At 34.6% G+C, this 21,690-nt stretch overlaps 3 protein-coding genes and 1 long non-coding RNA gene across 4 annotated transcripts; all 4 read left to right on the top strand.

Moving 5' to 3' along the window:
• The first annotated feature begins 360 nt into the window (after positions 1-360).
• LOC140991696 (uncharacterized) lies at positions 361-1,579 on the top strand. The gene is made up of 2 exons (XR_012177939.1): positions 361-524; positions 1,192-1,579. It is a non-coding gene; the product is annotated as an uncharacterized lncRNA (long non-coding RNA).
• Positions 1,580-5,898: 4,319 nt separating this feature from the next.
• On the top strand, positions 5,899-9,567 carry LOC140991611 (phenylalanine ammonia-lyase-like). Its single transcript, XM_073461677.1, has 2 exons — positions 5,899-6,397; positions 7,605-9,567. Exons 1-2 carry the CDS (start codon positions 6,012-6,014, stop codon positions 9,352-9,354), a joined length of 2,136 nt encoding a protein of 711 aa, XP_073317778.1. The 5' UTR covers positions 5,899-6,011; the 3' UTR covers positions 9,355-9,567.
• A 1,426-nt stretch (positions 9,568-10,993) lies between these two features.
• On the top strand, positions 10,994-15,155 carry LOC140991570 (3-isopropylmalate dehydrogenase, chloroplastic-like). The gene is made up of 7 exons (XM_073461595.1): positions 10,994-11,273; positions 12,193-12,513; positions 12,598-12,759; positions 12,838-12,912; positions 13,132-13,241; positions 13,311-13,383; positions 14,734-15,155. The coding sequence occupies exons 1-7, from the start codon at positions 11,106-11,108 to the stop codon at positions 14,923-14,925; spliced, it is 1,101 nt and encodes a 366-aa protein (XP_073317696.1). The 5' UTR covers positions 10,994-11,105; the 3' UTR covers positions 14,926-15,155.
• A 2,283-nt stretch (positions 15,156-17,438) lies between these two features.
• LOC140956313 (adenosine kinase 2-like) lies at positions 17,439-21,224 on the top strand. Its single transcript, XM_073413026.1, has 12 exons — positions 17,439-17,633; positions 18,087-18,140; positions 18,370-18,416; positions 18,523-18,554; positions 18,645-18,746; positions 18,838-18,902; positions 19,475-19,551; positions 19,638-19,735; positions 19,839-19,909; positions 19,998-20,064; positions 20,143-20,326; positions 20,805-21,224. The coding sequence occupies exons 1-12, from the start codon at positions 17,551-17,553 to the stop codon at positions 20,945-20,947; spliced, it is 1,023 nt and encodes a 340-aa protein (XP_073269127.1). The 5' UTR covers positions 17,439-17,550; the 3' UTR covers positions 20,948-21,224.
• The last annotated feature ends 466 nt before the right edge of the window (positions 21,225-21,690 follow it).

The raw sequence follows: 21,690 nt of genomic DNA, 5'->3' as shown, positions 1-21,690 counted from the left end.
AAAAAATATTACTTTTTATGCTAAGAGTATTATCTTTTATTATAAATATCGATAGGATTGACTCGTCTCACAGATAAAGATTCGTGAAACTATCTTACAAGTTATTTACTCTCAATAAATTTGATGACCAAAATTTTATTTGACAGAGATTCACTAGTAAGACATGCTCTCATGGTATACTTACGTGTTATAGACACTATTGACTTTTTAACAAAACAATGTCAAACAATCATAAATGATAATTATAGTTAGCGTCTGATGTGTTCAATTTCCTTTTATCGAATTAAATTTTTTAATTATTTTTTCATTTTATTTCAAGATTTTACATATAACTAAAAAAATAATGACGTGTCAATTAAAATGAGAACACCACCACCGTTGATTCTAGAATTTAGATACACGATATATGCAAAAAAAAAGAATTTGATTCTCGCTTCTTCTTTCTCCCCTGCTGTCAATTTTGCACCTTGAAAGTCTCGGTGCGAGGTCCGGCGGTTCTTCTCTGATCTATTTCAGATAAGAAGGTACGCAGTCTTTTGATAGGTTCTTCAATCTTCAGTTTGGTGAAATCAGGAACCGCGATTATTGAAATATACACTTTGTTTAAAAAATCCTCAGTTGATCTGCGGGATTAATGTTAATCTTTTGTTGTTTCTCGCGGACCAGTGATTGTGGCTTGAATTAATTTTTGATTTTGATATTTTATTAACGCCGATTCTTGTTCTGCGATCTTATTCTCTGGGACTGAACCGATAGAACTACAATCCCATAGGTGTAGAGCCGCAAAATTCTCTCTTTTTCTTTTTCGTTTATGTCTTTCATAAAAAAGACGGTCTGAAGCATATTTCATATTTATATTGAAAATAATATTTTTTTAATAGTTAATTCGGACATAAAATTATTGGTGATTGGTGAGACGGTCACAAGTGATTTTTCCCCAGAAAAGAATTAACAGTGAGATATTAGTATTTTGTATTTCTCGTTCCCAAACAGTTTGACACGAGTTGGGCAATTGAAGCAAATCAATCCAAACGTAAAGTAATTATTTGGACGGCCTTTGAGACCAACGATGTATCATAGTCCCGTTTCATTCCTCCCCGTCTCAGATAGTCGTCATATGATGCATGTTGTGCTAGCTAGTTAATCGATATATCATCTCTTCTCTAAATATTTTCTCTGGTGGCACTGGAGGTTAAAGTCGAGTTAGTTCGTGTAACACTCTTGAATTCGAAGCCAAAATGGGGTACGTGGTCGTGATATCTCTCCCGATCATCCTCTTCTTCTTGATCACAGCCATTGCTTGTTACCTAATCGGTAGGTCACGCGGCCGAGCAGAGACTGCCCGACTTCCTCAATACTATGGACCACCAGTACCTGTACCTCCACCTCAGAAATAGACGCTTTGTCATTGTAAATTTGTAAGTTCCTGTGATGTGCTAGCGGTTCGTATCTGTCATAAAGGTACGAGTACTATTAGGAAGATGGAGCGTTATGTCCTAAATAAAGATCGTCTGTTTTATATAACTTTCGAAATCTTTTTCTTTTTTTTAAAAAAAATTAATAATTGGAGATTGGAATGTCTGTTGTTCCTCGAGGACATGCTTGAGTCCTATATACAGCTAATATTTTGGTTTATTATGGAATGTTAAAGACCACGAGATAATTCTTTGAACAAAATTTTGGGTTCCATTTTCAAAATATTTACTTACAATCTCGACTGGGGATTTCTCGTGTTACAATGCATTTTTTGTTCCTTGAACAAATTTCATGAGTAATTTGATTTAAATTAAAGAAAGTGCGACTTTTTTCCCATAAAATTTGTTATAGATTGAGATTCGAACGTAACTCTAACCTGAAAAATTATCTTAGAAAGGGACCGTTTAACTTTATGTATATACAAACTTGAGACACATAACATCTAAATTCACTCAAATGCACTTGACAGATGTATGTATATACACTCTATCGTGACTGGTTGTTAATTAGGCGCCTACTTCATCCATCCCTTTCCAATCTAGCTACTGGTTTGGCCTTTGAACGATGTTGTTAACTAATTGTCGCGATGATACCCAAAAAAAATTGAATTTATATGAATTATAATATGAACACAACATTGTGTACAAAAATTGGTGATGAAATATTTATATTTATATTTTCTGTTAATTATATATATTTGCATAAAATAAAAAGAAATGTAAAGAGAGACCATGGCACATGGCACGAGTTGTGAAGTATTTACATGGTGATTGATTGTTGCAGAATTTGAGCTCCATACGTCTATAAATATTTTTATGTCCAGGATCAGAAACGTGAACACATACCATGTAAATGTTGGATTAAATGTATTGGGGCGCGAGGTTTATTAGCTTTCCATGTGAGTAAATGAAAATTTGGAAAGGTGGGTTTGTCCCACATCGGAAAAATAAAGTGGTATAGATTAGTTTATATTGTGTTGTACTTTATGGAAGTGTAACAATGAGACGATCAAGACAAAAATCGCCTAGCCAATCTATGCCACTTTTTGCTATTTTTTTCGGTTGAGACCTTTCGTATGCCCTTGAAACACACCGAAAACTATTGATAAAGTTCAGATATTGTTTCGTTCGTCAGTGTAGTGATTTGTGTAACATCAACGCGGGTCTGTCCATTGTATCATGAGAAAGGGACCAAAATTTTAAATGACTGAATAAAATATCAGGCATTGATCAAGTATTATCATTCTTATAATACCAGATAAAGGGAACCACAATACAAAATTCTTAATTATTCCTGTGTTATTTTAAAATTGTATTCAGTAATGAAATTTTTTTTTTTAAATAAGTGATTTAAAAAAATTTATTTTAAACGTAGAGTTATTAATTCAAATATTACAATTTTTATTTTTATATATTTTAAATAAGTTTTAATTATAATTTATGGGGAGATAATTTATTGATAAAATTCATTTTATATTTAATTTCAAATTATTATTTAAAATTATTTTTATATTGTGCGTGCGTAAACATGTATGTAAAATTAATATAATGAAAATAAAATTTAATTCATAAATTTATACAAAAATCGAAAAAAGTGACATGTCAAAATTTTATTTATATAGTAGTTTATTTTTTTTTATAACAAAAACAATAATACATAATTGTGACCCCAAAAAAAAAAGCCTTTTAAAAAACTTGGGGTTTCTGGTATAATAGTTATTTAAAAAACCTTAATTATATTGTGCTATAATAAAATACCGCATTAGTTTTGTTTTTGATGAATTACGGGGTCTTACTAAATTCAATAACTCTTTACTTTTGAGTCACTTGGAAAGGAAATCGCTGAGAATTTTCATTGCAATGGCAAGGAACTGAGAAAGTAACATATGCTATTGCTAACTATCTTCAAGTGTGACAACACAAACATATAATCAAAATCGAGTCTTGATTCCGCGACGTAAGTTTTTTTGACTTTTGAACTTCTTTCGACTTCGACCGACTATTGATATAATATCGAAAAATATTGATTTCACATTGGAAAATACTGACATAAAATCAACTAATTACATCGTCAAAATCCAAATTTGACAATTTGGAGGACCATAAAATGACATATGTTCGATGAGAAAAATGGGAATCGGATTCGAAGCCATGACAGTCTTAATTATTGGAATATTTTGACCAATTATATTATACTATATATTCCGCAAAAACTGAACTAACATCGATCCTCCTCCAACTTCCTGATGGATTATAAAGTTAGGTGTACTGTCTCAACAAATTTCAAACAAATAAAGCACCAAAATAGGGGTCATTATCGATATAGAGATTAAAAATATGTGAAACACGCTATCTTTGTAATCTTCCGACACTTTCCCAGCATGCATGCATCCACCCAACTGTGTGGTCTTCCAGTCTTTCATGTGATGTACGTTTCTTGGTGTAACTATGTGAGAAACTGATAAAGTGACGCTCATTTATTAGAAGTGATCAACAAAAAAATTATATCTCTAATAGGTTAGTGTTACAACATCGATATTCACATAAATGTATACGATAGATGTGCAACATATCAAGACTAAAAAAATCGATTCCCGCAAAAAATTTTGATATTATAAAAAAACGAAATTAAAGTATGAAACAACATAAATTGTAAGATATTTATTTAACATATACTTAATCAAAGAGATTGATAGGAAAAACCATTTGCACTTTGCTATGACAATGTAAATTAATGCAACATTTACCACTGACACTAATTAGTGACAGTAAAGTGAAAAATAAATAAATAATTTAAGTCTAGAGCCAAGTCTTTTCGAAAATTATGTATAAGGAAATTGGAGACAAATTTCTTAAGAGAAAGAGTGGCAAATTACTAAGCAATTACATAACAAAAGAAAGTGGACGAAAGTTTGACCATTGGTGAGATCCTTCATACACTGGTCAACGTAGTCAAAGCAACCACATTTTTTCCATATTTTATTAATACATAGATTATTGTGAGACGATCTCACAAGTTATTTTTGAGATACAAATGTTCTATATAGGTCACTTATGAAAAAGTATTATTTTTATGTAAAAAAATATATTATTTTTTTATTGTAAATGTAATTAAGATTGACCCGTCTCATGAATAAAGATTTGTGAAACAGTTTGATAAAAAACTTAATTTTCTATTAAAGATTTTTTTCAATGTCAAAATCTCTCTATCATCTATACAAGAAATAAAAAAAAATAGCACAAAAAATAATTAAATAACAAATTTAAGTCTCAAACTTTTATCCAATCCCATTCGCACTTCCTACCAACTACATCACAATATCCCCAAAATGCATGTGAACAAAAATCAATATATAAAAATTCCACGTCCAAAGCCACAAGCCCACAACCACTTCCTCAAATCTGCGCCATCCAAAAATACCAAACCAACGGTCCAAATCAATCCTCAACAAACCCCTTCACATATGATTTGCCTGCACCACTCTCTCCTCTCATGCCAAATCCACCAACCAAAATCCTTACGTTTAATATTTGCACACGACGCTCGCTAAAAATGGTATAAAATATCGATATTTTGATATATTTCCTTAATATGAAATCATGTATATTTTTGATATATTAATATTTTTTTGAACGAGCTTGTCGCGCATGATTTCGTAATGTGATTTATTTGACTAGGTGATTTATAAACTACTGTGTTAGCCATTGATAGATACTGATTGATGTGTCTCATCTTTTATATATATATATATTAGTGCACCGACGTACGCATGACATGTTTGTACCATATTTTTTTGTAATTCATATGATTTATATTTAAATAATGATTAAAATGTAATTATAAGAAATAGTGATGAACTACACTATAATTTTGATATAAGAATTAAAAAATAAATTGAAAAAAGAAAGAGAAAATAAATAACAAAGTAGGAATTGAATTTGTTCAATTGTATTTTTTTTTAAATTTTTTTTTGAAAATATATAGTATAATTGAAATAAATGAATGTAAATGAATTTTCCCTAAACTCGATTTATATATTAAAATCACAACCTAACAACGGATGCTTCGACGCTTTTATAGGTGTAGAATCTAAACATAATGAAGTGATCGAAATTTTCTAAAATTGATGACGAATTATTGCATAAAAATCTAATTTTTTTCATATCATAAAAACTTTTATAAAATCGTCTAATAAATCAATTTTATGAAAATAATATTTAATTAGTTAACCCAACTTATAAAATATTTATTTTTTTATATCAAAATCACTATTTTTATTGCAAGTATAAATTAAGAGAGATACTCTTTATATATATATATATTTATCTCATAAATTTTTTTTCCCATAATAATAAACAATTAATTGAGCACGGGACAACACCAATCCCCTGTATTTAAAGCCATAGACCTTGCCAACTACATTTCACCAACTCTACCACAAATAAATCCACCGAAAATTCTCATTTCCAGTGCGTGTGACTATCTGGTATATTCTCTCCAAACCATCTCCCATTAAATTCTCGTCATCTCCGCCAATGGCCGCCGCTGTGAAGGAGCATGGCCATCACTCGAACGGGTTTTGCACGCCGAAGGATCTACTGAACTGGGGTGTGGCGGCGGAGTCGTTGATGGGGAGCCACCTCGATGATGTGAAGAAGATGGTGGATGAGTACAGGAATCCGGTTGTGAATCTTGGAGGCGAGACACTAACTATAGCCCAGGTGGCGGCGATCGCCTCTAGGGATAATGCCGTGACGGTGAAGCTGTCGGAGGCGGCGAGGGAGGGTGTCAAGGCTAGCAGTGACTGGGTGATGGAGAGTTTGAACAAAGGAACTGATAGTTATGGAGTCACCACTGGTTTTGGCGCCACCTCCCACCGCCGGACTAATCAAGGCGGTGCTCTTCAGAAGGAACTCATCAGGTATAGTTCATATTTTTTATTTGATTTTCGCATTTTTTTTTCGAATCAAAATTTAACTCAAAATCAGAAGAAAATTTCAAATTCACTCCTCCAAATCAATTTAAAAAAAAAAATCCATGCATTTCACAATACCCCGACACTGAGATATTATAATTTTCAAATCATATTTTTGGGGATAAAAAATTATTTATATTATATATCTGTCCAAAAATATATAAATATAGATTTTAAAATGATTTTATCCAGCTACATATGATATCATAATAATAATAATTTTATTTCCAAAATACCAGATATAAATTTTATTTATCCAAATATTGTCCTAAAACTCCACAGCTCACACATTGCTATAATGTTTCCAAAATTGAGAGAAGTCAACCTGGTAGCTGGCCGTTGATATTGATTTTTTTAATTATTCATGTGTGTGTATATATATTATCATTTTCTATATTTACTAAATTCAATTGTCGGCCACAAATATAGAACTAGAACACATAATATTTATATACTAGATTATATTTACCTATGTGAGCTATGTTTGACCATGAAGACGACAATCATCGGTTAGATATGATTAATTATATCAAAATTATACATCTAATATATAGATAGCATAGATGTTCACAACGAGGGAACAACAAAAAGAACTGATATATATATATATATACGAGGGANATATATTGTGTGTTATAATCTAATGTATACATATTATGTGTTTTAGTTATATATAATATATTTTAATTTCCTAAATACTTGATTTATTTATGACTTTCTAGGATTAAAATGATGCATAAATAAATTAAAACTGATTTACCAAATGTGTGAGATAGTTGGAACAAAAGTAGAAAAAAATGGTAAGAGATGCTAAATAACTCACTTTGGCCAAACAAACTTGAATAAAAAGGCAACTTTTAGGTCGCCAAATTGAAATATTCGAATAATAATATTTTATAAAATTATTGATACGGAACCTCTGTAGATTTAAAGGTCCTGCATAGCATTAATAGATGAGCAATTATTTTTTGGGCTTTATTTATTTATTGTTTGAAGTCTGATTTAATAAACTTTTAAAAAATATTATTCTAATAGAATCTTTGACTAGTGATTGTTACCACATTGGGGAAAATAAATGATTGGAAGGTGAAATATTCAAAATTGGAATTTTCTTATGTAATGCTATGATTTATGGTCTTCTGTATTATAACAGGTTCTTGAATGCTGGAGTTTTTGGAAACGGATCCGAAACCAGCCATACACTGCCACATTCAGCGACTCGGGCAGCCATGCTAGTTAGAATCAACACCCTTCTCCAAGGGTACTCCGGCATCCGGTTTGAAATCTTGGAAGCCATCACAAAATTCCTCAACACCAACATCACACCATGCTTGCCGCTCCGTGGCACCATCACTGCCTCAGGTGATCTCGTGCCATTATCCTACATTGCCGGCCTCTTGACCGGTCGTCCCAACTCCAAAGCGGTTGGATCTAATGGCGAATCCTTAAACCCCGAGGAAGCATTCAAACTAGCCGGAGTCGAGGGAGGGTTTTTCGAGTTGCAGCCTAAGGAAGGCCTGGCGCTTGTCAATGGAACAGCTGTCGGTTCTGGATTGGCCTCGATCGCCCTTTACGAGGTCAACATTCTTGGCCTGTTGTCTGAAGTTATGTCTGCGATTTTCGCTGAGGTTATGAATGGGAAGCCGGAATTCACGGACCATTTGACGCATAAGTTGAAACATCATCCTGGCCAAATCGAGGCCGCTGCTGTGATGGAACACATTCTTGATGGAAGTGCATTTATGAAGGCTGCTCAGAAGTTGCACGAGATGGATCCTTTTCAGAAACCCAAGCAAGATAGATATGCTCTCAGAACATCTCCTCAGTGGCTCGGACCTCAAATAGAGGTCATTCGCTCCGCCACCAAGATGATCGAGAGGGAAATCAACTCGGTCAATGATAACCCATTGATTGATGTATCAAGAAACAAGGCCTTACATGGTGGTAATTTCCAAGGCACCCCTATTGGAGTGTCGATGGATAACACGAGATTGGCCATAGCCTCGATTGGGAAGTTGATGTTTGCTCAGTTTTCGGAACTGGTTAATGATTTCTACAACAATGGGTTGCCGTCTAACCTTTCTGGTGGGAGGAACCCGAGCTTGGACTATGGATTCAAGGGAGCCGAAATCGCTATGGCTGCATACTGTTCTGAGCTTCAGTTCTTGGCAAATCCCGTCACGAATCACGTTCAAAGTGCCGAGCAACACAACCAAGATGTGAACTCCTTAGGCTTGATCTCGTCACGAAAAACGGTTGAAGCGTTGGATATCTTGAAACTCATGTCGTCAACATACCTTATCGCGCTGTGCCAAGCCATTGATCTGAGGCATTTAGAGGAGAACTTGAGATTGTCTGTCAAGAATATGGTCAGCCAAGTCGCTAAAAGAACCCTAACTACAGGATCCAATGGGGAGCTTCATCCGTCTAGATTTTGCGAGAAGGACTTGCTTCGAGTAGTGGATAGTGAGTATGTCTTCAAATACATTGACGATCCCTGCAGCGGAATGTACCCATTGATGCAGAAACTCAGACAAGTTCTTGTCGACCACGCTCTGACAAACGGTGAAAATGAGAAGAATTCGAACATATCCATCTTCCAAAAGATCGAATCTTTCGAAGACGAACTAAAGGCCCTATTGCCTAAAGAAGTCGAGGGTGCGAGATTCGCCCTCGAGAGTGGAAATCCAGCTATCCCTAACAGAATCTCGGAATGCAGATCATACCCGTTGTACAAGTTCATTCGAGAGGAACTGGGGACTCAATTCTTGACTGGAGAAAAGGTAACGTGTCCCGGGGAGGAGTGCGAGAAGGTGTTCACGGCATTGAGCAAGGGGCTCATCGTGGATCCATTGCTTAAATGCCTCGAGGGTTGGAATGGTGCACCACTTCCTATATGCTAGTTCCTTTTTGAATCCAATATGTTTTTTTTTTTTTTGTTATATTGTCTTTTGTTGTTGGATGTAAGTTTGTATCTATGTGATACTATGAACGATAATATGTAAAAATTGAAAACTCATTAACCATAATGGATATGTGTGTACCAACATTTCTTGAAATAATTTGTAAACAAACGAAATGTTTTTAAATAAAAAAAGAAAAAGTGCTTTTCTTGTGTTGACTTCTCAAGCAAAACACAATCTAATAGATGGATATTTAGTTTCTGTAATTATTTGGGTTTAATACATATTTTTTTAACTTTTTTTGGGAGGAATTGAAAACTAATTTAGGAGGCCAGTTGATACAATATCAAGAAGCCGAAAAGGATAGCTACTCCCTATCCACTCCTCATTTATCAAAGAAGCAATTGCAAAACTAGCCAATTGATGTGCAACTTTGTTTGTTGTTCTTCACATATGTTTGATTTATAAAAACTTGGGAGTAACAAGTGACATTATTTCTCTTGAGAATATGCCCTCTGGCCCGAGCTCTTCACTGGCTTTGTTGCTGTTTGTACCGTATGACGAGAATCCGAATATATATCAATATGGAATTAAATCCAGACAAAACTCCATCTAACACCACTCATCTAATTGAGTCTGGGTTGCGTATAGTAATAGCTTTAGCTCCAAGAATATGTCCCACATGATCATGAACCACGACTAGCACACTTAATTGGTGCCCGGAGACTATCGAATCTTGTGTCTACATCCATTTTGAGCTGAGTTCATGTTGGGCATTTCCAATCCCAATAGATGGCTCCAGAGGGCTCAGGGGAGAGCACGCTGAATTCGCCTTATGAAATGCCTCAAGCAAAGAAGTGGCACAGTCAATCTGTATGGAGAACACCTGCTTGTGTAGTTGTGTGGTGTATGCTTAAACTTACAAATTTCACCCCAAGTGGCCCATGAAATCATGGAGAATAACTCAAGCTTTTCCTTCTCCAAGACCTTGGATAAACTCTGAATTTTTCCAAGCAGGCCTAACGTCTGTGCAGAATAATATAACATGGCTTGTGGATGCAGATTCACTTCTGCACAAATGGTTATGTCAGTTATGGGAATCATATTCATGGAAGTTTAACTTTTGTTCGGTAGAAATGGTATCGCGAGACGCCTTTCACATGAAAATTCAAACTATCGGCAGAATGTGAAGACTCCACCAATATTTGGTTGGATTTGATGGAGCTAAAATACATTGATTTGGTTGGAAAAAATACAATATATATGATATTTATGTAATATATTACACAAATCTCAATTGCTAGGTCGGCCCACTCGGTCTCGCCAAATGGTCGGGTTGCCTGTGTAATATATATAAATAAAATTTGGCCAAGTTGAGTTTGGCCGTTAAATTAAATTGGTGAAGCTAGGGACCAAATTTTGTTGTTATTACATTTTCTAACATAAAAATAGCTTATTTTACGAGAAAATCAAAAAAAGGAGAAATTGATTAAATAATCTCGATCAACTCTTTTTTTTAAAAATAATGTATTCAAGTGTATTTGAAATATATCTGAGGATAGATATTTTTTTAAAAAAAGAGTTAAATTTTTTTTAAAAAAACCCATAAAAAAACAGGTTCTATAATGTAAATTAACAAATTGTTTTCTACTTGCAAAAAGGAGCATAATACGCGCACGAAACGACTACGCTTCGTCCCTTCTTCGATTTTTTACTTAGGAGATTCGACAAATTGGGGTCAGCGGCTGAGAATGGCATCTCAAATCTGCAGACGACTCGCTCGCAGCCGAGCTAGTGGAATCTTCTCCTCCAACCGGAGCTTGCTCGATCGTAATTTTTCATCGGAATCCAATCTGATCCGCGCCACTCTCTTTCCCGGTGATGGCATCGGCCCTGAGATCGCTGCATCCGTCAAACAGGTCACATAACGTGAATTTTTGTACTATATTTCTTTTTTGTTTTGGTACTTTTGGTTTAGTTGGAATGTAGATTTGGCTTCTGGAAGTTGTATTATTTGTTCTTTCTTTATTTATAGTGCGCGGTATGATTTTGTTAGTTTTATGATTTTGTGCATGCTTGGGTTTTTCGGTCTTCTACCAAGAGGTGAAGGAGGGAGAGGAGTCATTTTACTTCAATATACGTTCATTACGTGGCTAGTACAACAACCGCTGAGGTGGTGACTGTCCCAATAATGATAGTTGGGCGTTCTACTAATCTAAGGTTTTGGGGGAGTTCGAATCAAAAGAAACATTTAGATTCACATATTTTGTTATCCTGAAAATAACCAAAGAGAATTATTAGGTTAATTGAGTAAGAGGTAAATGTTTCTCCATGAATAAGTTCTGTCAGAATATATATCGAAGTAAATCGAGAGTTTTCAAGACCGATGCAGTAAACTGACCCAGAAAGATGAGTGCATAGTGGTTTTTTATGATCTTGAATTTTGTGTTCTTGAATGCCGTGGAGATATGGCCATCATACTCATTTTCTTTATCCATGATTTGATTTCTTGATCTCTGAATTTCTAGTTATTCCAGTCTAAGATTGTGCTTGCTTACCTAATGAAAGGTGAACTTCTTTGCTAGCACTCTACATGAATTAATGTATTTCTCTGTTTTCTTATTGACGACTCACAAAACTATGCGAGCTGTGAAATGGAGAGTCAACCTCTTTCCATGTCCTCATCATATATGTTTTCCAGTTTTGTGGTTTTGACTCCTTATGGCCTTGGGCATGTCGTTTGTTTCCTTGCTATAATAAAGTCTCCTGGCAATTGAATTTTTTTGGTAGTATTAATCTCTTATCATTTATTCTACTGAACATCCGATTAAAGTCCAGGTATTTAAAGTAGCCAATGTGCCTATTGAATGGGAAGAACACTTTGTGGGGAAGGACATAGATCCAAGAACTCAGAGTTTCCTGACATGGGAAAGTCTTGAATCTGTGAGAAATAATAAAGTTGGTTTAAAAGGACCTATGGCCACACCCATTGGAAAAGGTCATCGATCTCTTAATCTTACCCTGAGAAAAGAGCTTAATCTATATGCCAACGTGAGACCTTGTTACAGCCTACCTGGATACAAGACTAAGTATGATGATGTAGATCTCATAACTATTCGTGAAAACACAGAAGGAGAATACAGTGGACTTGAACACCAAGTAAGCTAGACACAGTGCATGCATGATATTTCAAAAGAATGGTTATGTTTTGAAGTTGACCCTACTCTTTTTAATTCAATATAGGTGGTGAGGGGTGTTGTTGAAAGTCTTAAGATCATTACACGCCAAGCAAGTTTGAGAGTTGCTGAGTATGCTTTTCACTATGCCCAGACCCACGGACGAAAGAGAGTATCTGCAATACACAAAGCCAACATCATGCAGAAAACTGATGGTCTTTTCCTTAAGGTATGCCTTCATGCATATGCAAGACATTCCATTTATTTTACCTTTTTTCACCTTGTAAATTTCTTCTTTACGTTGCAGTGTTGTAGAGAGGTTGCGGAGAAGTATCCAGACATAGTGTATGAAGAAGTTGTGATTGACAATTGTTGTATGATGGTAAGAGGGATTGTATGTTAAGGATTCTATGTTGGTGCAAACTTGTGTCCCTGCAAAAGTCGGTGAAAGCCTTTTGGATTATTTTGGAAACTATTACAACCATGATGGCATAAAAATTTGCTCGAACCCACGAGTTTTCTCTTTGAAAAAAAGAAATAAATGTGTGGTGAAACTTTACTTAAAAATATTTTTCTTAATAATTTTTTTTCCTGATTACAGCTTGTGAAGAATCCAGCCTCTTTTGATGTTCTAGTGATGCCTAATCTTTATGGTGACATAATCAGTGATCTCTGTGCTGGGTTAATTGGAGGCTTAGGCTTAACCCCCAGGTATATGCAATGACTGGCCATTTGTAGAATGTCCATAATGAATATTTTCGCCTGACTTGGTCTATGCAGTTGTAATATTGGCGAGGGAGGTATTGCACTTGCTGAAGCCGTACATGGGTCTGCACCTGATATAGCAGGAAAGGTTTGTACCAAAGCAACTCATTTTGTTTATTTAGTTAGTGAGCATCTCGTAGTGTTGGAGGCAATATGAATCTGTTTAGGAGGATGGCCAATGTATTCTCCTGCCAGCTTGTGTCAGACATTTCCATAAAGTAAAGATGGACACAAACTAGTTGCTAGGAGAAATCATTTTTCCTGGTCACGTTCGCATGGACCTTCACTTCACGGGCCTAGGGCATAATAGAATGTTATCATAGATGACCCCAGGAGTGCTATTAGCCTAGAGAGTTTGTCTAGATATCTATAGGGCATACTCTTAGAATGTGAATGAATGCAACAAGGACATCCCATACCTATCATAATATGTTGAGTAAAATGAATGGATTTATAAAGGCATATGATGGTCTCTGATCTCGTGTTCATCCAATTTATCAAGCAAAGAATGATACGAAATAGTTGCTGACTTGCTGGTACTATACATAGTCTCACTTGCACAGACTCTAGTCACTCTACTACCTTGTGGGCCTGGAGCTTTGATAATATGTTCCAGAGAGATGGGAGCGTCACCAGATCTTTTTTATGTTAATATGTTTTCATTTGCTATTTTGATGTTTCAATAGGTGTATATTGGTCTTGTGAATTGTTTGGTACTTCGTTACTACGTCAGTGTCTGAAATCCATTTGCTAGGGGCAGATGTTGTAAAACCATTTGGAAAATACAATCATCTTTGTGAACCGACATAGTCAAATCTGTTGGTTACCTATATTAGTTAGATATCTATGCCTACATATAAACGTGCTTTTGGAGATTCTGTAGCAGTTTTTCAGTTATAATAGGAAAGAAGAACTCGTCTTGGGGAGGTTTAAGTATTGAGTTCATACGTTTGAATCTACCTATAAACTGGACGCTATTCATTTAGATGCAGTGTTTTGAACTAGCCTTCTGTGTGAGCAAGTGTTATGACATCCGTATCTATCTTGAATCAGGAAGAAAACGGTTGCTTCGTGTCGAATTTCAGAGAGTTCTTGTAGCATTAATGACCTAGAACAAAAAATTGCTCAAGCAGGTTTCTTGGTAGTATGCTTGAAGTGGGGTGTAGTGAACTGTGATAAAGACTGAGATCTCTTTAATGTGTTGCCCCCCCATAACTATCTTAGTAGCCATATATGTTTAGATTGTTCTATAATTGATCTCATAAAATGTGTTCTGGTAACTTCATCTCTGAATATGAGAATAAATCTCCAAATACAAATTGCTGGGAAGTTAAGGAGTATACCAGGTGGAATTTATTTATTATTATTTTGTAAGTTTTCTTTCAATGTGATAACGTCCGATGCGACAAAATTTCTAATTCATCTAAAATCAATGCAGAATTTGGCAAATCCAACTGCTTTGCTTTTGAGTTCTGTCACAATGTTGCGGCATCTGGATCTCCATGATAAGGCCGATCAAATCCAGGATGCTGTCTTGAAGACCATTGCTGAAGGGAAGTACCGAACAGGTGATCTTGGTGGTAAATCTAAAACATCGGAGTTCACCAACGCTATCTGTGATAATCTCTGAGCAGTGATTCAACACATGTACATTTGATTTTTCCGACAAAAGGTTATTTATTGTTGATGTTGCTTTCGATATGAATTGCATATCATCACTTTGAATTTAAGAAAATATATTCCACCAGTATCACTTGTTGGAGAGAAATAATACATTGCAATGTTTATGGAAATCTGGGGCAATGCAAAATGTTACTTATTTGACCTAGACAAATGAAACGCAACGAAAAATTTTACTGCGACCGTTTCTGCACTAATTGTGTATCATGTTGAGAAACATCTTGGTTGCGGAGCTTGTTAAAGAATACTTAAAATAACATGAGTACGATCGATTATTTGTAGTTCATCTGACTTTGAGGTGCTAAATTTGGACGAAATCTCGGATCAATTAATGTGTTTGAAAAATTATTATGTTTGAAAACCATAAATTAATTTTTCTAAAAAAAACGTAAATTAATGTCTATCAAACATACATTCCCAATCAATAATTTCCATTTAGTTTAAAGAAATTGTGTGTATATTTTAATGTGTGCAACAGTATAAGTTTGTATGACAAGTATTTCTTACCACGTAAAAGAGACAAAACCATCCAAAAAATAAAAATATAATGTTATAGAAAAAAGGATAGTTCATACTTATATTTTGTCCATCTTTTCAATTTTATCTCTAAATTTTAGCGTCTTAGCCATTAGTTCAACGTTAAGAGTCGATGAACGAAGCAAATGAGAATCACATGATTTCATTATTCGCCTCCAAAATGAATTATTATCATCCATAATCTTTAATTTCACCTGAGCATTTAAGATATAGCTTAGAGACGCAAGAGCAAGATGAAATTATGGATTTGGATGTTGATCATTCAATTTAGGACATATAATAAAGTCTCAGGGTGGGCTGATTGTCTATTCTTAATTTTAAACTTAATGGTTGAGGCGTAATCGATGAACAACCTAAATTTGAGAAATATAATCAGTACACGTAAAACTAGATTAACAAAAATGATAATAAAACAAATTATAAAAACATAATAATGAACTATTCCGTAAAATAAATAATAAAATCCATCATGAACATATATATGTTAAAACTTAAAAAAGAATAATCTATGTGGTAGGTGAGCGATGGAAATATCATACCACATTAATTGATTAACTCACTTGCAGCAAGTATATGAATTTGACAATTTGGTTAATGGTAAAAATTTGTGTGAGACGGACTCCTCACGAGTCGTATTTTGTGGGTCATCCATGAAAAAGTATTACTTTTTATATTAAGAGTATTACTTTTTATTATGAATATCGTTAGAATTGACCCGTCTAACAGATAAAGATTCGTGAGACCATCTCACAAGAGACCTATTCTTGGTTAATTAGGTAAATTAGTCAAACGGATTGATTTATTATGCCTTAAATTTTAGTTTATTTTTTAAAAAAAGAATCAAATTTATAGCTGGAGGAAAAAAAAATATTTATGTTTATATGGCTAAGTTTTAGGAAAAAAAATTTAATTTGATTTGTTCAATTGTACTTGATTGTTACGCATTCAAATCGATGTAAACAAATATTAAATATACTAAAATTGGATCCGCCCGTATTGGCCTAACCTACCAAGGAAACTAGATGTATACCAACCGACGGAACCAATGCGAGAAAAAAATCGATCGAACTGTAAATTTTCGGGTTTTTTTTCCCCATTTAAATGATTTTTTATTTTTACTTTTGTTAGATTCATTTTTTAAAATAAAAATCTATAAAACTAAACCGACCGTTTTATATATAATATATTAATATATAATACGCTAAAGTGGTTAAAAGAGTAATATTTACCTATGTTAAAGGCCGTTGAACCTAATACAAAATATTAAATGGATGGTTTTAGTTATTTTATTATATTTTGGTTATTAGTTACTTTGAATGGTTAGATTTATTTAATTATCAGATATTTATACAAATATTCAACTTTTTACTATCAATGAATTGGTAACACACATTTAATTTATTACTCAAATCGAATTACCCAAACCGTAACACAAGAAAATCAAACCAATCTGAAAAAAAATGATTTGATTTTTCAAATTAAACATTCAAAAAACTAAAACCCGAGAAATCAAACCTTACCAAACCAAACATGGTTCAAGACAAAATAATCTTTTCCATCTTTACCCTTTCGTACAATCACAAAGCCACAAGGTACTCATTATAAGCTGAATCGAAATCTCAGTGACAGAGAATCATTGGCCCCACCTCAATCCACCCACCGCCGAGACCTAGCCCCACCCAAATTTCACGGATATAGTAATTCCCAAATATTATATAATATATTTTTTTAATTCATTTAATTTAAATTTAAATGATGATAAAAATATNATGCGATGAAATATAGAAAAATTGCGCATCCAATGGGTGAGTGACACCTCATCGGTGCTCACATAGGTGTGCACGGTAGGTGTGCAGCATATCAAAACTATATATATATATATATATGTATGTATATATTTTATTTAAAGGATTTTTTTTTATATTTTTTAATATTTAGTAAGTAGTAATTTAGAGATACCAGCCCTACCCCATTCATCTGTATTCGTCCTCCCGAATCCAAAAATCAGGCGCATTTCAATTAACCGCGAAAAGTGGAAATGGAGCACGAAGGAATCTTATTGGGAATGGGGAATCCGCTTCTGGATATCGCCGCCGTGGTGGATCAGGAATTCTTGGACAAGTAATTTCCTGAATTTGTCTCTTCTTTGGCGTGCATTTGTTTTAGTTTTGATTCATATGCTTGTTTGAGATTGAGATCTGGTGTTTTATGTACGTTTCTATCATTTTTTGGCTCGCTGTTTCAGAGATCTGCGTAATTATGGAAATTTTGCTTGCTTGTATGTTTGTTGCGACCTTGCATTTATTTTAGTTTTTTTTTTGGTTCCAGGGATATGTGATTGCAGTGTTGCTACTATTTTGCATTTTTTGTGGTTTCACATTTACGTGTGAAAATTTACTTTCATAATGTGTATACTTGCATGCGTCGCTGCTGTATTGCATTTCTTTTCAGCTTTATTGCCTAGATCTGAGATTTGCTATTCACGATTCAATAATGGATCAATGCGTTAAGTTAAATTTATGAGATGTGGGTTTTTGGTACCCGTTGAAGTTGAATTGGTTTTTCCCCCTGCAGATATGATATTAAATTGAACAATGCAATTCTTGCGGAGGAAAAGCACTTGCCTATGTAAGTACTTTGAATGCTATTATTCGAGTTCATGTTTTAGCGATTCGTTTACTTGTCAAGATTGTCCGAAATGAGAATTAGAAATCCATATTTATTTATGAAAGGACCAACATAATTGGTATTAACAAACCATACGTCGGTCTAAGTATAGGTTAGAATGACTTGCAAGGTTTTTTATCTGTTTATTTCATCAGGAATAGAAATAATTATTTGTCAATGCGTGCATCAGGTATGATGAAATGTCATCTAAGTACAAAGTGGAGTACATTGCAGGAGGTAAATTATCTTTGGTGAAGACCAAGAACTTTTGAATTGGTTTCTTGGCTCACTTTGTCGGATATAACTAGCTTTTATTTGTGATACTAATGATTTTGCAATGCAGGGGCTACTCAAAATTCAATCCGAGTTGCCCAGGTACATTACATCGCTGTTTATGGCTTGATAATCATTGTCTATTTGAGAATTCTAGTTGACACTGGCTGATATTTTAAAATTTTCATGCAGTGGATGCTTCAAATTCCTGGTGCAACGAGTTACATGGGTTCCATTGGAAAGGATAAGTTTGGTGAGGAAATGAAGGCCAATGCAAAACTAGCTGGCGTCAATGTTAGTACTTTGTTTCATTTTTTGCTTTTCAATTACTATCATCATTTTTGTAAAAAAAACTAATTGGTATTAACACACATGTTTGTGTTAGGTTCATTATCATGAAGATGAAGCTGCAACTGGTACTTGTGGTGTGTGTGTGCTTGGTGGTGAAAGGTNTATATATTCAAGACTTTAGTACCTCTTCTCTTTATTTTTATTGAGATATTTATTGGTTCGTACTTCATATCATTTAATGTATAAAAAGGAGAAGGGGATAGCCACTGTATATAGCACTAATCAATTGTCTCCATCTATTACTTTTCTCCTTCTAAATTAGTTACGATTATGCAAAAATACTCGTTTGACCGCCAGCAGCTCAAAATAATATATTATACCCCGCAATATACATTTCCTAGAACTGCATATTTATTCTTGGTTAAAGCTTCTCTTTCCATCTTCAATATTTTCCCTGTAATTCCAGTTGTTGGGAGCCCCACACTTCCATCCCCTTCATCCCCCTCCTTCTGCACTCCTTTGGGTGGCGACCTGCCCTCTCCTCCTTCAGTGCCCCATCTGTCCTTTTCTCCTATACCAACTTGTGTTTCTCTCTGCACTCATTGCCATGCAGATCCTTTTCTCAGGACCTCCCTAATTTTATACTCCTAATCGTATTAAACTTTCACGTATCACCCAAGTTGATGAATGTATTGGCCATTGGACTACAAATAATGGTTAATGTACTGCAGATCACTTGTTGCCAATTTGTCAGCTGCAAATTGCTACAAAGTTGATCATTTGAAGAGACCAGAAAACTGGGCCTTGGGTATGTGTTGCATAATGAGTACTATTTGGCGCATGCTACACTTTCCATACCATGTTGTAATATGTACTCTTCTAATCTTTCCACAGTGGAAAAGGCCAAGTACTTCTATATTGCTGGATTTTTTTACACTGTTTCTCCCGAGTCTATCTTACTTGTTGCTGAGCATGCAGCTGCTAAAAACAAGGTTAGAAGCTGGATAATTTAGTTTTTTGCTCACTTGATGCTATTGCATGATTTACAGCACCAATATGAATGCATCTATCTTTTCAAAGTTAATGCATTTGTAGGTTTTTGCGACGAACATTTCTGCTCCATTTATCTGCGAGTTCTTCAAGGATGTTCAAGATAAAGTATTCCCGTAAGGCTAATTTACTAAATTTCTTAGCATCCTAGTTTATTGGGAAGAAGAGACATTGATTGAGGGCCTGCTCTTATTTGGCTTTCAGATATGTGGACTTTCTTTTTGGAAATGAAACAGAAGCAAGAACTCTCTCTAAAGTTCATGGCTGGGAGGTAATGATATAATTACACCAGATTTAATCATGAATTTTAATCACTATGGACTTATGCAGGTTGAATGTGGATGAACAGACAGAGAACGTTGAGGAAATAGCTTTGAAAATTTCCCAGCTGCCGAAGGCATCTGGAACTCACAAAAGAATTACTGTTATCACACAAGGTGCAGATCCAGTTGTGGTTGCAGAGGACGGGAAGGTGACGTTGTACCCTGTAATTCTGCTGCCTAAAGAGAAACTCATCGATACCAATGGCGCAGGTGTGTGATTTCCTGTTTTTATGAGCCTCTAAGGCGGAAAGATAACTAAGAAATATCGGTTTTTGCATCAAAGCATAATTTAATCAAAGGTTAAAAAGGTGACTTACTAAGACCATGGTACCAACATATTAGAGTTCTCCATCTCGCTATCAAAGATGATTCTAAAATTAGATTTATGGCCAATTACCTACTCCAATGACCTTTTGTTATCTCAATATGAATCAACACTTGATAATATATTCTCACACTTATTGGAGATGTTAGTGCAAATATCAAATCAATATACCAGAACTTGCAGACCCATGTGTTGCAAATAGGGGGGAAGCAACAGTAATGATGGGGCAGTCTATTTTTTTTTATATAATTTATTTCTTTCGTTTTCCCAAACTGCAAGTCACCCCCTTGTATATAATTCTGGTTCCGCCCTGTGTTGCATGAGATTTAGAGTGGTGTTAATTTGCATTTGTGAATGTTTTAGGGGATGCATTCGTGGGTGGATTTTTGTCTCAATTGGTTTTGGAGAAACCCATAGCAGATTGTGTAAGAGCAGGCTGCTATGCAGCAAATGTGATCATTCAAAGGTCCAGTTGCACCTATCCAGAGAAGCCCGATTTTGAATGAAATTTCACACGAATCACCCTCAATCCTTTTTTGAATTTTACTTTTTTGAGAAAGTTATTACCTTTTAATTTACCTATATTTGGCATGGTTTCTTGTTTACAGGGGATTTTAACTGCCCCAAAATCATGTAAGATTCTGCTTAATAACAATGTTTTACCGCTATTTTTCTGAGGAAATTCATATATAAAACACGTGGTTGTATTTGTACCAGCATGTCGCTTAACATTATTTCTCCACAATATTGCTTTTGTTATAATAATAAATTTGTGTTTCTGGCGGCTTATGTACATATTATATTATATATCATTGAGCAAGAGAAGTATATATTTATTATTGTTTAATCTGATTTAGCTCTCTGCAACTTCTAAAAATAATACTTAATCACTTATGTTTTGAAATGATTTTGGGATAGATTATGCCATTCTAGATTCCAATAAAAGGGGAATCCGAACTGAATATTTTGGTCTTTGGATGCTATTTCGTATCCAGGTCCTAACAGATTCATTCGATTTGACCATGGTTTTACACGTTACAAAGATGAGCCGATCTTTCAAAAGTTAACTTTGACTCGAAGTGGCCCAAATACTGACCTCCAATCTAACGAGCACAGTAGCATCTCATCTGGTCAGCATTAATATATCCTGATCAGAGATCAAGTTCGACTTCTTGTTATATGGCTAGGCCAGAACGATGGGCAGAGCAAAATCCATGAGGGAATGAAATACAAAATTATGGAGGGAGAT

The sequence above is a fragment of the Primulina huaijiensis genome, chromosome 13 (assembly GCF_012295235.1).
Source record: "Primulina huaijiensis isolate GDHJ02 chromosome 13, ASM1229523v2, whole genome shotgun sequence".
Classification (NCBI taxonomy): Eukaryota; Viridiplantae; Streptophyta; class Magnoliopsida; order Lamiales; family Gesneriaceae; genus Primulina; species Primulina huaijiensis.
Note: the sequence above shows the minus strand (reverse complement) of the source record. Positions and strands in the feature narration are given on the sequence as shown.

Excerpts from the sequence above, each read along its gene's own strand:
- LOC140991611 (XM_073461677.1), top strand. The coding sequence starts at position 6,012 with ATGGCCGCCGCTGTGAAGGAGCATGGCCATCACTCGAACGGGTTTTGC. Across the intron at positions 6,398-7,604 it reads CTTCAGAAGGAACTCATCAG|GTTCTTGAATGCTGGAGTTT; the intron begins GTATAGTTCATA and ends GTATTATAACAG.
- LOC140991570 (XM_073461595.1), top strand. The coding sequence starts at position 11,106 with ATGGCATCTCAAATCTGCAGACGACTCGCTCGCAGCCGAGCTAGTGGA. Across the intron at positions 12,514-12,597 it reads ACAGTGGACTTGAACACCAA|GTGGTGAGGGGTGTTGTTGA; the intron begins GTAAGCTAGACA and ends AATTCAATATAG. Across the intron at positions 12,760-12,837 it reads CTGATGGTCTTTTCCTTAAG|TGTTGTAGAGAGGTTGCGGA; the intron begins GTATGCCTTCAT and ends TTTACGTTGCAG.
- LOC140956313 (XM_073413026.1), top strand. The coding sequence starts at position 17,551 with ATGGAGCACGAAGGAATCTTATTGGGAATGGGGAATCCGCTTCTGGAT. Across the intron at positions 17,634-18,086 it reads GATCAGGAATTCTTGGACAA|ATATGATATTAAATTGAACA; the intron begins GTAATTTCCTGA and ends TTCCCCCTGCAG. Across the intron at positions 19,552-19,637 it reads ACCAGAAAACTGGGCCTTGG|TGGAAAAGGCCAAGTACTTC; the intron begins GTATGTGTTGCA and ends ATCTTTCCACAG.